Source organism: Acipenser ruthenus, chromosome 9, assembly GCF_902713425.1.
Source record: "Acipenser ruthenus chromosome 9, fAciRut3.2 maternal haplotype, whole genome shotgun sequence".
In the NCBI taxonomy this organism is placed as follows: Eukaryota; Metazoa; Chordata; class Actinopteri; order Acipenseriformes; family Acipenseridae; genus Acipenser; species Acipenser ruthenus.
Window position 1 is genome coordinate 12,389,282 of NC_081197.1, and position 17,316 is coordinate 12,406,597.

General features: G+C 36.7%; 1 protein-coding gene across 1 annotated transcript; it reads right to left on the reverse strand.

The window, feature by feature from the left end:
• Positions 1-1,383: 1,383 nt before the first annotated feature.
• LOC117973055 (alkylated DNA repair protein alkB homolog 8-like) lies at positions 1,384-16,934 on the reverse strand. The gene is made up of 11 exons (XM_034924033.2): positions 16,771-16,934; positions 14,838-15,072; positions 13,529-13,660; positions 12,726-12,821; positions 12,254-12,358; positions 11,063-11,133; positions 4,962-5,068; positions 4,622-4,773; positions 3,912-4,177; positions 2,607-2,756; positions 1,384-2,103 (listed from the first exon to the last, which is right to left on the reverse strand). The coding sequence occupies exons 1-11, from the start codon at positions 16,897-16,899 to the stop codon at positions 1,537-1,539; spliced, it is 2,010 nt and encodes a 669-aa protein (XP_034779924.2). The 5' UTR covers positions 16,900-16,934; the 3' UTR covers positions 1,384-1,536.
• Positions 16,935-17,316: the final 382 nt, after the last annotated feature.

Here is a 17,316-nt window from a genome sequence, read left to right on the forward strand (position 1 = left end):
GATGTTGGTGTTGAGGGTCTGAGAGTCGATGCAGTCTAATCTACTAAGTTATAAGTATGTCAGTGTTAACGGTATCATTTTGACACTGGAGGAGTGATATTTTAAATACTCAATTAAAATGAATTTTGTATTCCTCTTTTTATTAAGCAATTGATTGAAAGTGAGCGAGTTGTGCCCATAGAATACAACAGACAAAAAGGAATGGCAGCATATATCTTTCAAATAAGTCTAATAAATAGACTAAATAAAAGCGGAATGACAGCAGTTTCTATGGAATGACAGACTTTGAATATTAGCCCGGCATTCAATGGAAAACCCTGTCTTTCACTGTCATTCCTACTAGCAGGGCCAATGTTCGAGCTTTTACTAGAAGCAGTAAAATAAAATGCACTTATATTATCGACTCAGTAATTAGAGTCTTCTTGTTTAATGGGAACAAGACACAGCCTTTTTATTTTATGTATCCTGTCTGGATAAGTCTAGAATATTTTTACAGAAGTGAGCTGGATGAAGAAGCAACCAATCAGCATGTGGTTTCATCCCTTAATTCCAGTCCTAAAGTGTGTACATCCAATCAGCAGGGTGGATTTTTATGCAGTTCTAGCTAAAAAAAAAAAAAAAAAATCATAAGGTTCAAACCTGGTTTATTGCAGTTTATTATTTACACTGGAACACTGATGTGAGCTGTATGAGATGAGTCGATTATTAATTATTATTACTATTTTGTTTGTGTGTGTGTGTGGGGGGGGGGGGGGGCTGTTAACCAAGTGCCCCACATACTTCTATCTGTTAAAGAACATCTTGATTAGTTTTAATTTATTAATGTATTTGTGTTTATTTTGAGAGGAAACAAGTATGTTTTTCTTTTTAGTCTCCAGGACCTATTCACAAAACTTTAATAACTGTTTGTTAACAAATTTCTTAAAGTCAATTTTAATTTGATTGTTTAAGAGCGGGATAGACATTTCGTCTCATTTTAAAAAGTATTGTTTAATCTAAAGACTGTTTATGAAATGTTTTTTTCCTTAACATTCAGCCCTAGTTTTCACTATAGTATTTCCAAATATCTGTTCATAAAGAATTGCTGTACAAGTACAGTATATGCAAAAAGTGCAGACTGATAAGACTGCCAGTATGGGACCAAAAAGTGGTCTTAAGTACTTAATTTATCTGAAAGAACAATATATATAATAATATCTTGAAGTCCATTATCATTTTTCTGTAGTTTTCCAGACTTTATATTCACTTTGAATCACATGAAGCCCATTTATCCTGACCCTGAAGACCTAGTGTTGCAATTGGTTTCTGGTGGGGTCCTAAATGTGAATCCAAGTCCTAATTAATCGCAATATTACAAAAAGCAACAAATACAAGATTCTTCCATGAGCTTTTCACTTGTTTATTCCTTAGGCTTTTAAAAATACATACAACATTTCATTGTTTAATACAAGTTTTTGCTTACGATTGTAAGTTGCCCTGGATAAGGGTGTCTGCTAATAAATAAATAATAATAATAATAAAGTTCAAAACATAAAATTAAACCATTTTTACACAGAATGGTTTACATTTTTCAATAATGACACACCAGTTTCCTTGATCATAGTAGTTACTGTAAATTGTGACGTTTTCAATTTTTCTACACAAGTTCTCCAACTCCCCTTCACAAAACACATGATAGAAGCGGTGGAAGACAGGTGCATTTTCAGCTGCTTTGCTGTGATCGGTGGACTCTCTTAGAGCCTCCTCTGCACTTTTGTTCTTTTCCACACTTTCTTTGAGATGCCAGGGCACAAGCAGATCTTGGGAATGGAAGGAAGTTCGGTTCATGTGAACTCGCAGCTCACACTGATTCTGTGCAACTGAAGGAGACTTCTTAAAATCTGCAGCCTCATAGCTTGAAACGGTGGAGCTTTCTGTTCTGTTACTGCTGAACTCCTGCTGGAGTGTACCAGGCATAGCCTCCTCGGGTTTGGCTTTATTTTTCTTCAAATACTTGGACTTTTGTTTCTTGTACTCCTGTTCCATTGCCCAGACATAAATAAGTGCCCTTCCTCCAGGTCGCAAGAGTCTCACAAGTTCATTAATGGCTGCAAGTCTTCTCTCCTGGAAAGATTTAACAGAATCAATCAAAAAAGTGAATTAGTCTTTCTAATTAATATATTGCTTTTTTTTAAAAAATCTATTAACTGTATGTTCGTACAGTCTTACCTTGAATACAAAATAATAGCCTAAAGGTCTTGTCACATATAACCAAAATGGTGTGCCCTGAAGACATGCTAGAGAATCAAGATGGGTTCAATTACAATTTTTTGATGTCACATCACAGTGCATTGGTTCGAAACGTTTCAGAGAATATATATACACACAACACAACCTTTAGGCTCTGTGCATGCATAACTGCAACTTTTGTAATCGTCTGGAAATACCCTATGACTCTCAAAAGTGAGTACACAGTAATATCTTATTACAACCACAAAAAGAACTGGAGAGAAAGTTGAACTTACAAAAGTATTTTTACTTTCTTTGACAGAAGGGTCATAACTTCGCTTGTTTTGCAACAGAGAGGGAACCTATTTATTATGTAGAGTCCCTACAGACTCACTCACCTCGGTTGAAAAATGGTGAATCACAGCGATGGAGATACAAGCATCACAAATACCACTCCGTAAAGGCACCAAGAGAGCATCCGACGCAAAAGCCTGAAATTTTCTTTCTCCACAAATGTCCACAAGGTTCCTGCTGCGATCACAGCCCATCTGTCAAAACAAAGAAACGGTTTTGAATCGGGTGGGGTGGGGGGGACGGACTTTACAAGCTGTCAGCTGTATTCTCATCATATAAGTACATTGTGCTCCCAGACCAAGCTTACAAAAGCAGGTTTTATGTCTCCTTGTCAAATCAAGAAATCAGGAGTTTTTGTTTGGTCCGGGTAGTCATTCATTTAGACTGACAGACATCAGATTGTATCTTGTCAAACATTTGTTCCACGTACAGAGTTTTGCTATAAAAAAAAAAAAAAATCCAGCAGTACTCTTCGTTTTCTTTCTTGTGCTACAGTGTAGTGCGTGAAAAAATATTTGAATGCAGATACACCTTGACGGGCCATCTGCGGTTTGCTTTATTATCCAAGGTCCACTTACAATGAAAATTATTGCCATTACCATTTTCCTGGGTAGTTAAATGTCTCATCCTGCAGTCAAAATTCCAGCTAAGGTTAAGTCTTTGAAGTACAGCTACCAAAGTTGTTCCAGTAAATCATACTTACTATGAAGTCTCACATTTTCCCATGCAAGGGATGCATACAAGAGATGATTTTATATATGGCATTCGTTTGAAGCTACTAATGAACTAAACGTACTGATTAATCCTTCCAGATATTTCAATGCTGCAGCTAACCCTTCATTCTAGTTCATGAGGTCACAAAGGCGCTGATAACATGGAAGCGAGTTTCTTCAGGAGTTTTCACAAGAACTCAAGACTCCCAGAAGCCTCACACTTTGGCTCTGCTTCTCGGTAACCAATCGCTGCTTTCCCAATAACTTACATGTTTCTGTGACTTGAAAAAGAATGTAGAAGTGCAGTATTGGAATACACCATAATGTAACCATTAACCTGTCCCTCTGCAACACACTGCCCCCAGTGGATATAATAACTACTGCATTTTTCTAGGCGTTATTCTATCCTGATGTATTGACTGCAGAGGGACAGGTTAATACTTACCCTCTGGTGTACCAGCTGTACTTAGAGATGAATGGGCTAAACTTTATAAAAATAAAAACAAAGTATCAAAAGGTTAACAATAATGGGGTTGAATGAAGTTATACTTATAAGAGGTAAGGGAATTCAATTTGGGATTTTATGCACACACCCCAAGTCCCTCTGAGTCAAGTGAGCAGTTGAGTGTTACTCACCATGCACAGCTCCTGGTTGACCCCCAGGTATTTGCCATTGCCACAGCCTATATCAGCTACTATGGACGCTCTGGGTAGAGACTTCAGGAACTCCACCACCTTTGGCCAGGGTGAATGCCTAGTGTTGCTGAAATGATCGGCAATTTGCTCATAGACTTTGTGTACAAACTTCCGCTCCAGACGAGAAGCATCTCCATCACTCTGAGGCACGGAGGGGGCGCAGTCCTGATTTTTGGAGCCCTGGCTGTCACAAACAGATGGGTAAGCTGTCAAGGCACAAAACAAATGTAAGTCCCCACCTAAAACACACACACATACACATTGGTGATTGGGATGTGAGATATATGTAGCTCACCTAGACTTCCCTAGAAACCTTGCAAAATGTTGTCACTCGTTCTTTTTAAAGGTACAATAATCCAAAAGGACAAAACCTGTTTACTCCTTTTGTATGAGCCACTGGAGAAAAAGGCAACTGAGGACAGCCTAGTTCAGTGTACTGAGGACAGTAAGTATTGTAGTCTATTCATATAAGCCACTGTTTCAAATGTGTGAGCCAACAAATTGACTGGCAAGTTGTTTCAACAAGTTGTTAAGCCAGGTAACATCCACAAGTGTTCTTGTTCAGTTACTCTCCTAGTCTTATCAGTTGATGAAACCTACTGTAGCTGTAGTATTTTGAATTTTGGCAATTCCCCAAGTACAGTACCTACCACAATCACACGGTGTCCTCCTCACTTTCCTAAACGTAAAAGAAGTTCTCGTCTCTCTCTTGTTTATTGTCAAATCCCCAATATCACTGCTTACAGTTCCGGGCTCGTCTGCCTCTGAAGCAGGAACGACGTCAAACTTTCTTGGCGTGATGCTATAAACAAAAAACAAAACTCTAATATTAAGCCACAATAAAGACATACCACCTCCAACCAGTTGAAATACACCTTCTAAACCTTTTCAGATTGACTTGCAAGCATCCTACTGAAATTGTAATGTGTGCTACCAATTTTACAGTGCCAGTGTGCAAGGCGTCGCCATGTATCTGGGTAATGTTCTTACCCGTGAGTCCAGAGGTAGCGTGACTCTCCTGTCATCACCAGCAGGCTTCTGCGAGGCAGCATCACAGCTACGCTACGGCCATCTGGGTGTTTAAAATCCATAACGGTCTGTGAAAATGGGCAGAAGGTTTACATTTCAGCAGGTAGTAATGACTTGCACTATAAGGCGGCTGTAGTGATCTCTAGTGCAGCATAGGAGTGTTGGATTATGTTACATTTCAACTTTAGGTTTGAAGACGTTTCAGCTTTAACATATTGGGAATCTCAGTAACCAATCAGAAACATTATGGTGAGAAGCCTGCCAGATTGCTGTTACTGTTTTACGAATGACTACAACATCTTAAAGAGCTAATTAGTATGGGTATGAAACTGAAAACAGCTCAAGAAAAGTGATTCTAAACTCCACATACTGTAAATATGAATATGTTATAAGATAACTGACATTTTAATCCCCTACCAAGTTGCTCTATACAAGGGTGCAGAAAATTGATATTTGACTGTTCCTTTAAGACAAATGAAATGATCTTTAAAATATTAATAGCACCAAGAGAAAAAAAAATTGCAATACAAGCGAAGCAACTGAAAGGGAGGTATTTTAGGTCACAGTATGAAAAAACATCTCTGGTCATTTTTAATACTATGCTTGGATAAATCCTCAGGTAACATTTACAAATTTATAAGTGAACACGTTCTTTTGTCTCACACACAGACATATTTCCCAAAGCAACACAGAAATCTTTAACTAAACCCTACACTCAAATACAACGTATCTCCAATGAAACCTCACAGGAGCATTTCAAGTTGTCAAAATGGAAGATTAAGGCATCTTCTCTTTTTTTGATTCACTAAGGACTCGCAATCAATAAAGCTGCTCTGCCGTGGCCAAATCAATGGAGCTCATGACAGCTTCACTTCGCAGGAGCTCTTTCCAATTACTCTTCTCGCTTTTACCTTTTTTTCTTTATTTTCCAAGGTGGCAGAGTCAATAAAGATCAGATTTCCAGTGAGGCTATGGTGACAGAGGCCAACACTTGAGATTAAAATGGTTGTATGCCTTTTCTCAGCATCAATATTGTAATGGCACTTTTTTTGAACTCAAGAAAAGTAGATGCACATTTCAGCAAATGCCTTCAACACAGAGCTTTACTTCAGAATTTTGGCTTTGATTATTTGAATTTGTGGTGAAATAGAAAAAACAGAAAGGAAAACTAGAAAGCCTATGTTTTAAATACTTTATTTTAAATACTGTATCTTAAGGATGAGTAAGAGTACTTCTATACAATCATTATTCGACTACTTTGATAAATACACATTACTGAATTAATTCTGTAATACATTACTTTTGATTATTCAATGAATAAATTAGTGGAGAATGGTGAATTTATGGTTATCAGAATCCGTTTCATAGTTAAGCCTACATAAAATTCAGTAAAGCACGCTGCGGCAGGGCGGCTGAGTGGTGACATGCCTAGACCAGGAAGCTGACAGACACAGGACTGCATGTTGATGTGCTGGTGCGCGTATTTATTCAAATGACAAAAATAAATCAAAAGGTAGTACAAAAAAAAACTGCTCACAGAGCCACAATAAAAGCTTTAACAAAACAAAATATTCTGACACCCCAAACAAGTACTGTGCTTCCTGCACGCGTAACAATTTTTTTTCGTCTTACTTTCGTTTACTCTCGTCGCTATCGCTCTCACGTACCTCCTCTCTGTACACCCCCAGACTAGCAAAAGCTGTCGGTTTTTATACATGTGATCATCTCCAGATTAGTAATAAATTAATCAATCAATCTGGAGAGGGTCACATTCTACACAAGAGTTTTTATACCTGCGTGGTCGACAGCCAATATGTTAATAATTAGTTCGCTGCCGACCACGCATTCTCACAAGATGTCTGGCAGAGCCGAGCTGCTACCATTGCCCCTGCCAGACCACATTTAAACTAAGCACTATATATATTTTTTTAAATCACCCGTGCTACATGACCCCAAACAATAATAACCCATTCTTTTAAATAATACTGCAATAACATCACAATACATTTATCAGAAGGGCTTTGCCCTGCCCCCTATTTACGTGCAGGGCTCTTCCCTGCCACACACCAGCTAAATATTTCTTGACTCTGTGCTATGAGGCTGCCTATTGAAATTGATAAAAAATATTATTTTTTAAATCTCTGTTCTAATTGCTGGATGCGGTCAATGTCGAAATTAGCAAAGTCCATCACTAATCACAGCTAAAGGCACTGCTGCTCTTCTCGAAGTAATAAATACCAGCTCCAGCCTTAGAGGGACAGTCCCTAAATTAATAATAATAAAAAAAACTCCATACACTTTATTGACTTACCTTTGCTTATCAAGTGTGCAGTTAGAATTCACATGTCCAATCTTTTGCTTAAAACGGTCTCTTAAAGAACAACTTGATATGGGCATGAAATATAACATCTTTAAGGTATTGTTCTTGTTAAATTGTATACTTTTCAGTTTCAGTCATCACACAAAAAGAAGTTAAAGATTTTGAAACCCTAATAAATAGTTAAACCGCAAAACTAAGAACCCCAGTTTAACACAAAAGTTGATCTGTGGTTTCATAGCCATATGCTGATTCCCCTAATACATCGTGCTTGAGCTTTGAGATCTTCCACTGCCAATTCCCAGTTTGAAACCTGAACTGGCTCTTAACAATACCTCTCTGTGTGCTGCCACAGAAAAAAAACATGCTTTGTCTAAAGTCTTTCTGAAAGGCCACATTGTTCCCATAAACCTGTCCCACTGCAACAATGTGCCTCTAGCGGACATAATTAAGAAATCCATTTGGAGCAGTGTTGCAGGGAGCCATTTTAATGGTTACACTCTGGAGTACCAGATGTACTATACCTGGAGGGTAGACATGATTCGGAGAGATGCACTTAGGCAACAGGGGTTTTAGAAAGTAACCAGGATCTGACGGCTGACAGAGAAAATGATACAAAGTAAATCTAAACAACAACAAGAATGCATTGAGTAAGATAACTGATATTTCACACCAGTTGAAGTTACTCTTTAAGTTATAACATTTTAAAGCAGCCCTCTCTCACACATGTTAGTAAGCAGTTCAGCACAGAGAGCAAAGCAGACTCAAGCACCTGGTGCGTTAGACAAGTGGGTAGAAAACTAGACATTCTGCGTGGCACACCACAGTGTTTTAGTTTCAGTCTAAAGTTAAATTGAAACTGGTATCTTGGATAATGAAAGTAGTGCATTTGCCCGGGCAGATGGAAACATTAGGGCCACAAGAAGGGAGAAGTGTGTGATCATGGGAGAACCACGTATCTTATAAATATGTCCCTAATGGAAATGCAGCTTCCTGATGACTGAAAATGTTGATTTTGTGAATAGCTGTTACCAGTGTTGAGGTTACTTGAACCCCTGATTACAAATCAATTGGATTCTATTGCACAGCAAAGCTTTCGAATCAATTAGCTAGAAATCCCATCTCAGGACCTCTTGATTTTTTAAAGGCTGTTTCAAGCCTAGAACAGGCTCCCTCGCGACCCACGGCAAAGAAACCCACCTTGTCCTTTTCATGCAAGCTTTTACTCTCCTCTCCTTGAGTTTAGTACCTTTATAACTGAATCAATGGCCAGTTCATAAAATGTTCAGCAAGAATTCTTACTCCACATAAAATCCCTGTCCTGTCATCAACTGTGCAACAAACGATATGTTCCACATCAACAGCTGTCAAATAATTACAAAGAAGATTAACAAAGCTGGGCCCTCTTGAACACTTGCTTCATAGTCTTTCTTAGAATTGTGTGCAGAAGTGACATTATTAAGACTTTTTATGTAAATGGTTGTTTGTAATTTTAAACAGGCAACAAGTATAAAACTAAACAGATATTAATACTTGAAGGTACACACCAGTAGGTATGTGTTTAACTTACAACTACTGGATAGACCCTTCACAAATCTCCAGTTATCTTGGTGTGTTCTGATTGTTTAAATACAGTTTATTCATGAAACTATTCTCAACTGTTAGTTTTTAAATAAACTGCTAGAACTAAAATAGCATGAAGCTACAGTAGATAAACAGTAGGTAAACTTCTGATGATAATCCAAGGCCTCTTCTCTCTGGAAATATCATACACATTAAAACACAACAAACTGAAAGGAAAAGAGTCCGTTACTGTGGCTAACAGCACAGGGAGTGCAATTATTGAAGATATCCTGGAAAAAGCCAAAGGAACTGGTGGGAATAGCTACAAATGAACACACTTCTTCCCCTGTAGCCACCTTCTACAATTTAAAAAAGTTAACAGATTTTAGCCCTGTGTGTATTAAATGGTCCTTGTTCAATTCAAACAAGTTCTCTGTGAAGCATAATAATAAACTAACAGCCCAGTGCATTAGGTGCCTCTGGGAAGCTATTGTTTTAGAACATTGTTATATATTGATCTGATTCTTGAAATAAACACATCTCCCCCGTGGAGTGCAATGAATTTCAGAGAAGCATTATTGATTGATCTAAAAAACTACTGCATTAGTTCCAACAACCCTATCTCTACAACTGCATCTGCTTTAACGCCCTTAAGAATTAATCAGGCTGCAACAGTGGTAGAATATGAATTCAAATGTTATATCCCCTAAACTCTACGGAGTTCCAGAAGTTGCCCTGCTAAAACATATGCATTATAAAATAGATACACAGATAGGGAACTTGACATGGTAAACTTATGCGCGCAGATATAAATGCCACTCCCTTTGATATCAAAGTTTTGGTCAGTGTTAAAAAGCTATATAAATTCTTAAATTCTTATTTTAAAAAGTTTGAATTGTTTTATTTTTATAAAACATGCATTAAAAAGCCTAACAATAAATGGAGAACTTCATTTCTTGTGACTTACCATCTCAAGCGAGCCTCCAATCCTGCCTACATTTCATTCTATTTGTTCACAAATGAAAAACTACAAACATAGTACAAAAGAAGGTCTTATTACATTTTTTGGCTGATCATCACAACTGCTGCAATAATACCAGCCACATTATGAAAATATAAATAATCTAATACTTTAATACAGAAAAAAGCAAGTCACCCAAATGAACCAGACAAGCTGTCACGCTAATCCAAACATTTCCCTCGCTGGAACCAAACATTACGCATTATCACAAACCATTTCAAAGCAATTTAAAAAATAAAGCCTATCAAATGATGAATGACTGGCTTTGGGCTCTACTGTACTGGTTTGATGCTGTCACATTGTTACACCAACAGATGAGCACAAATAACCAAGAATACACTTTTCTGTTTGGTGCTACAATGAATTAGCCCAAACATGTGTCCACTTGACTTTGTATCTTATGGCTTTACCTCTTTGGTATGTCCCTATAGCTCAGGCACTTACTGTACCTTCCAGATGCTGTGAACTACCAGAAATTCAAAACAGGCTTGTTTCTACAGGTCAGACCCTCAGAAGAAACCCTTTCTGGGTTTGGGGTCAAAGAAACAAACTTTCTGGTTTCTCAGAGAACAGATCGATAACACTTCTGATTGAGAGCACTTCAGTTCTTATTGGCAAAGAGGTTTAATCCCTGGTTCAAACGAGAGAAGCCTATTAGGTCACAGGTCAAAGTGAAGAGTTACCATGCTTAACTTGATTGAACTGTTTTCTTCAATACTGCAAACCACAATCAATATCACATCATTACAGGTGGAATTAAAACGCTGGATGCAACACGCTCAATGATCATTTACTGGGTTTAGAACTCTTTACACTATAACGAAAAACCCTTCTTCTATAAAATTGCATGCCATGACACACCAATCAATGAATACTGCTGTGAGTTCTGAAGAAGTTCAGTATATAGTAATGATAAGCTCATCAACAGGCAAGCAAGGAAATCAAATGTTTATTTTGAATGAACAGCGCAGAAGTTTCCACACATAGCAGTTTAGCTCTTTCCATGTTGTACTGTCAGTTTAATAAGTCACAGCTAAAGTTATTTATGTACATCATTTATCTTCAATACAGGTCACAAATCAAAGAGGCTCAGACTGCACTTCCATGGGAGACTTATTGCCAGTCCTGCAATTAGCATGCCATTTAAACAATGCTAATTACCTTTGCTCCAAGGCTCAAGGAGATTATTGTGTCTTCAAATGGAGAATGGGTATCAACATGGGGAGGGATCCCTGTCAAAAAAATAAAATGAAACCGTGTATTAGGGCTGGGTCAGTGGCTTTTGTAACCACTGATGGATTTTTTTATTTATTTATTTTTTAAAACAATGCACCATATAAAATGAATAGCAGTATTCAGTCCATTAGAAACTGGGCATAATAACATACAGTTAGTGAATGGCTAAAAACTACTATAATGATTACATGACATCAGATTATGAACAGATGGATTGATGCACTCTGCCTTTAAATATATATTGTGTGCTGTGTATCAATATGAAGTTGTAAACAGAAGGAAGTGCCTATTTAAAACCATGCTGGTACTTTCTCTGTATTCTCAGTACCCTTCTGTGCTTTTCACCTAGCCTGGATTTGAATCTGGTGTGAAGGTAGACAAACTTGATTTAAAACTGTACTTTAATATACAGTGTACAACTCATTTCTCCTCATTTTTGTTCATCTTTTCTAATTGTGTTTATGTTTAATTGTGTGGTTTTTTGGGGTTTTTTTTACTAATTATGTTTGATAATGACATTGTAATGTTATTGCATTACATAGCATTACATGAATAATAAAAATAATACTTTAAACACCATAGTTGATTAATTATTTTGCTAACTGCACACTTGAGATAATCTATACCCTGATTAAAGTAGATAGAAAGAAAAACCTGCTGCAGTATTTAAGAACATTTACAGTACTAACTCATTTTTATATTATTTTATGTGGTCGTTTTAAACAGATTTAAGGGCCAAAATTGGACTGAATTATATCCTACTGCATACTATACTGAAATAGTGGTACACTACACAGGTAAGATTTTAAATCTGAGATTGGGGATTTTATACTTTTCCTATATGTTATCAATTTCACATGCAGCTTCACTGCAGGTAACATGAAGCCATAAAATTAAATTACCTAAATTCCCAATATAAATATATTGAATAGGTCTTTATATGTGTACAATACTTTCTATAGTTAAACAGTTGAATCACTGAATTGTCATGGAATTGCTAGCAATATTGCCAACAATAAATTGACAAGTGCAGATTAGAATAATTGCTAGCAATAATCACCTGGTGCAAACCCACCCTAATGCATCAATAAGAAACACTAAAACCCCTTGCCATACCTTGTCCAGGTTCATACTGGTTTACTGTCAGCTGGTCAGGTTTGATGTTTACATATCCCTTCACCAGGCATCTCTCCAGCACTTCCTCACAGATTTCAGGCAGGCCTGTTAAAAAGCAAATCATTTTAAAGCAAATGACTGGTAGATTTAGGACAATGAATCACAATTCAAAAAAACTCCCAGCTGCCTGTGTTCTCATTTCACCCACCAGTTACAAGGTGAATTACTCTCCTTGATGACTTAAAGATGGTGCTCACATTAAGAACACTGATTCAACGCAAGAAGAATTACTTGAAAATGAGCAAACCTGCACAAGTTGGCATACATAGGATTTGACATACAACCCAAATATCAGAACCCCTAAATATAACCCATAAAGACTGGTTAACATCATGCAAAGGGTTCAGAAGGCTACGTGATTTTAAAATCCAAAGCAAAAACACTTTTAGACATAAACTAATATGCCACATACCTCCTGGTAGAGGGCTGTCCTTGTCTACATCGTTATTATCATATCGGAATTCATAGCCATAGTGTTTCACTCGCCGATGTTTTAAAGTCTTTTGGGCTGCAATGAAAAGGGAAAGAAGCATTTATATCTGTGAAACCCACAATCCACACATACCTCTCGCGATAATTGATAATTGTAGTTAGTTATTGAATAATATCTTTTATATTTAATATTATTCGAATATTACTAACCTATACTTACCAAGCATATTTCTTGCTATTGATATGTTGTTTTTTTTTTTAATGTATGTAAAAAGGGCCAGAATTACATACTAGAAGATTAAAATGTGTTACAGTCTCACTCCTTCACTTCCAGTCCCCGTCTCATTCTGGGAGAACACAGGAGTGAGACTTTAACACTCTGAGCACAAGCAACACTTTCAACTTTAAAATCTATACTGTGGCACTGTACTTGAAAAATCTCAAAAGAAAAAAACAAAAGCAAACACCAATCTAGCATAACTATGCGGGGACCAGTACAGGTCCTTTTTTCCTTCGTGCTTTAAGGATAATGCTAGACTTACACTTTCTGCAATTATACCTGTTCCACATGTATTATCATATTAAAAGGCCCCTAAACTTTGGCTATACTGGTATAACTTAAATGAAGGGGCATTTTCAACACAACCTAATAAGGTAAAGTGGGAAATCCAGGCAAGTGCTCTGAAAGTTAAGAAAATTGACTTAAGCCTTCATTACACTTTATCCTGGTACAATATGGAAGTATATCTGACCCAGTGAGTTTTCTTCTTTTTTTCTACTCACCACTTTCACTGCTCATGTCAGAACCCCAATCAATACTTGACAGTAGTTGCTGCTCCTCCTCAGACGATACAAACTCCTCCACAACTCGGAGACCTGCAGGCAGCTTCTGGCATGCGCTGTCTTTACAATCAACTGCAGGAAGATGTGCATTAAACAGTTTGGCATCACAGATTGCTTTTCATTGTTCACCTTGTAAAAAGCTGTAACAACCAGAACCTTGGCTCAACTTCAGGTTTGGTTAGGTGACAGCACCATCTGGTGATCAAAAGCGGAATTTTCTATATACTATAAATGTACAAAAAGTGTTGCTGGTTTTCAGGGACCACTATAGAAAATGTGTTGTTTGAAACTGGTCATAATAAAATGTATTGAGGAGGTATAAATATTTCTGTCTGGTTGAAGAGAGTTGGGAACCATTTGTTTTTACCATTTGTTTTATATGACACACTGTGAATGCTTATAAAGATGTACATTGTGTAACTGGGTTGTGTATTATTATTATTGTATTATTTATTTCTTAGCAGGCGCCCTTATCCAGGGCGGCTTACAGTTGTAAACAAAAATACATTTCAAGAATCACAGTACAAGTAATAATACAATTAAGAGCAAGATAAAAATACAATGACTTTGGTTCTAGCAAGTACAAGTATATGACAAAATACAATTCAATAACGGAGCAGATAACCGTGTCAGTGATAGTTACATCAGGATATAATTAAATACAAAATACTACAGATTAAATAATTAGTGTAATTTTCAGCCTCACAGCAGACCCTATACTTTTGTGAGGAGGATGCCCTATTGACCCTCTTAACTTCTAAAATAGCCCTTTGGAAAAAAAAATCCATTTTCAGCAAGAATGCACATATGGGGAATACTAATATAAGAAGTAAGTGCATTTTTGCTAAAAACACTACAGCATAAAGGTAGGTTATATGGTCACCAGGAGACATGGTTTTAAAGTATATTATTTTGAAACAACTGAATCGTTTGTCGTACTAACAGAATCCTGACATGAATTCTGTAATATGTATATATTTATATAAAAGTTGCATCTCCCTGTTTTAAGACAGCAGATCCAACAGACTTTTACTGATCATCTCGCAGGATTTTCTGATGTTTCATGAGGCCCAGTTAAGAGACTGTAATCACAGAGGAATAGGCATGTCCTTGAACATGCAGACAAAGTTCACATTAGTTACATTATATGTAGCATTTGTCCAAACAATGTCCAAATGAAAAGAATATGGGTCGTCATGTTTTTCAGCCTACCCTTTTTATTATTTTCATTTAACAAAATAAAGTTTACCTTTCTCCACAAAGTTTAAATACAAGGTGATTGCCTGGTCTTCGGTTTGGAGTTGGAAGCCATTGATGGTTGTGTGGGCCATCAGGGCTTCCTCTGTCGATCCAAATGTCACAAATGCGTAAGGTTTGTTAGGGGGCATCAGCAGTGCAGCCACTGAGCCGCACTTCATCAGCACCTCCAGGAGCTGCTGTCTGCTCACGCCGTTGCCAAGGCCTCCATTTGCTACAACTAGGCTCTGAAACAAGTGTTACAAAACATATACTTTTTTAATTTTGAGAACAAGGAAGGCGCACACTCAAGCACTGTGATGTGTTAAGTTTAGCACACACCCTATAAAAATGAAAAATGGCAGTATGTCACCTGTTTTGACAAGGTGACTGACAAGCTCCCCCAAAGTTGTTTTCTCTTTTTACAACCTGACAAATGGTTTTAATTTAAAAGGATTTCTTATCCTAATATAATTGGTGTCCGAAGTTCAACCGCCATATTTTTTTTTTCTTTTCTCGAGAAGTACATTTAAATATAATTAAGACTTGTCATACTATTTGAATTGTAAATGAAGTATATAGACTAGATAGACAACTCCCTGGACTAAGATGAAAACCGGCTCTTTGCTATTCAATACCTTGACTGCAAATATGTATGATGCGAGAAGTTTAGCCATTACTATGGCTAAACTTTGAAACAAGTGCAATGGTTGACACCATTACTTTTCTGAAAGAAAAACAAGAGACAATTTAACTGCAACAACCTGAACACAAGTTGCTTCTTGTTAATGTTATTATATTTTATTTCCTTTCAGAATAAAATACATTACATGTTTTGCAACCATTATGCGTTTTTTTTTTTTTTTTTCATGGAATAAATATTAAGAGACACCTCCCCGGTCAGAAGAATGATTATGTGGGGGGGGGGGGAAAAAAAAAGACAGTTGGGTGTTTGACCCCACAGCCCTGAAAGAAATCTGGACATGCTGGAGCAATGTAATGTAAGTTCCAGTCATTATATATATATATATATATATATATATATATATATATATATATATATATATATATACACACACACACACACATACAGTATATTACTGTTCATGTGTAAAATCGATAAAGATCCCCCCGCTCAGCAGTCAATCTATAAAATAACTAAGGAGATGATAGTTAATGCTACAATATTTGAGGTGAATTTGGAAATAAAGTAACATCAGGGAGCTTAATGGTCAAAAAAAGATTTCTGTAAGATATGTTATCTACATGGGTAAATTACCTTAAGTACTTTCCCGATTTTATTTTAAATCAAAATTTAAGACAAACATAAAGTACGGTATTAATGACATCTCTTCAGCAACACTCATGCCTCTACTAAGTGTGATTTAGTATTATTCAGTTGAACTCATTTAGAAAAAAAAAAAGCATAACTTAAGGGCACGTAGGTTTTGTATTTCAGTGAGAATGTAGTCTGCTACGTCATTTTGCCGGCAAAAACATTATTTTGCATTGTGAATTGTTGCCAGACAGTATTAATGGGTGCAAGTAAGAGATCGTTTACTACCATCTCTTTAGTTATTTTATAGATTGACCGCTTAGCTGATAAATCTACACATTTACCGGTTAGTCTATAGATTTACCGATTTTTGCACATCGTATTGATGTGCATGTCACGTAAATAAACTGCTGTCCACTAATATATATACATATACATCTATATATATATATATATATATATATATATATATATATATACACACACACACACACACACACTTTCTAATCACCATATAGGACATTTAAAAATACAGAACTCATCGCCGATAAAAATAATCAAAAAGGCCAATAATTTGTTTTAAACTTTCAACCCAGCCTGATACAGCCTACTGAATTAAACGGTGTTTTTACGAAATGTTACAACTATTAAGCATAGCCGATGCTGGTACCTGTGTCGGGTGTGATACGGTTTCAATGCCTTCATGTCTCAGTAAAGTACGACTCGCTTTCATTTGTTTCCTAAACAGTTTTCTCTCCTCCTTTTTCAGTTTCACGTTTCCTTGACAGCTTGCCTCCATGGTACCACAAATAATGCAATACCCGCAGGAAACTATAACCAAGTACTTTAGTTCCTAGCGAAAATAAGTGCTCTCAAAGATTTTCATTGATTTTCACAGGATCGTTGTATTTTTTTTCAATAACTGCTTTATTAACAATTTAAAGCATGCATTCCTACGTACAACATAAACAGATTTTGTTTGTTTCATCCCAATTGTAGTTTTAAACTGTTCTTTTAAATGTAATTAGTGACTATCAACAACGCAGAGAGTTTACCAGTCGTATAAGGGCGCAGAAGTCACAATGTCGTTTTTTCTAACTTCATACAAGAGGTTAAAGGAACGGCCCACTTTGACTGCTGTACACCGCACTGCTGTTAATTGCCCCTACACAGTACAGCTTTATTGATAAGTCAATTGCTAAAACAAAATTCTTGA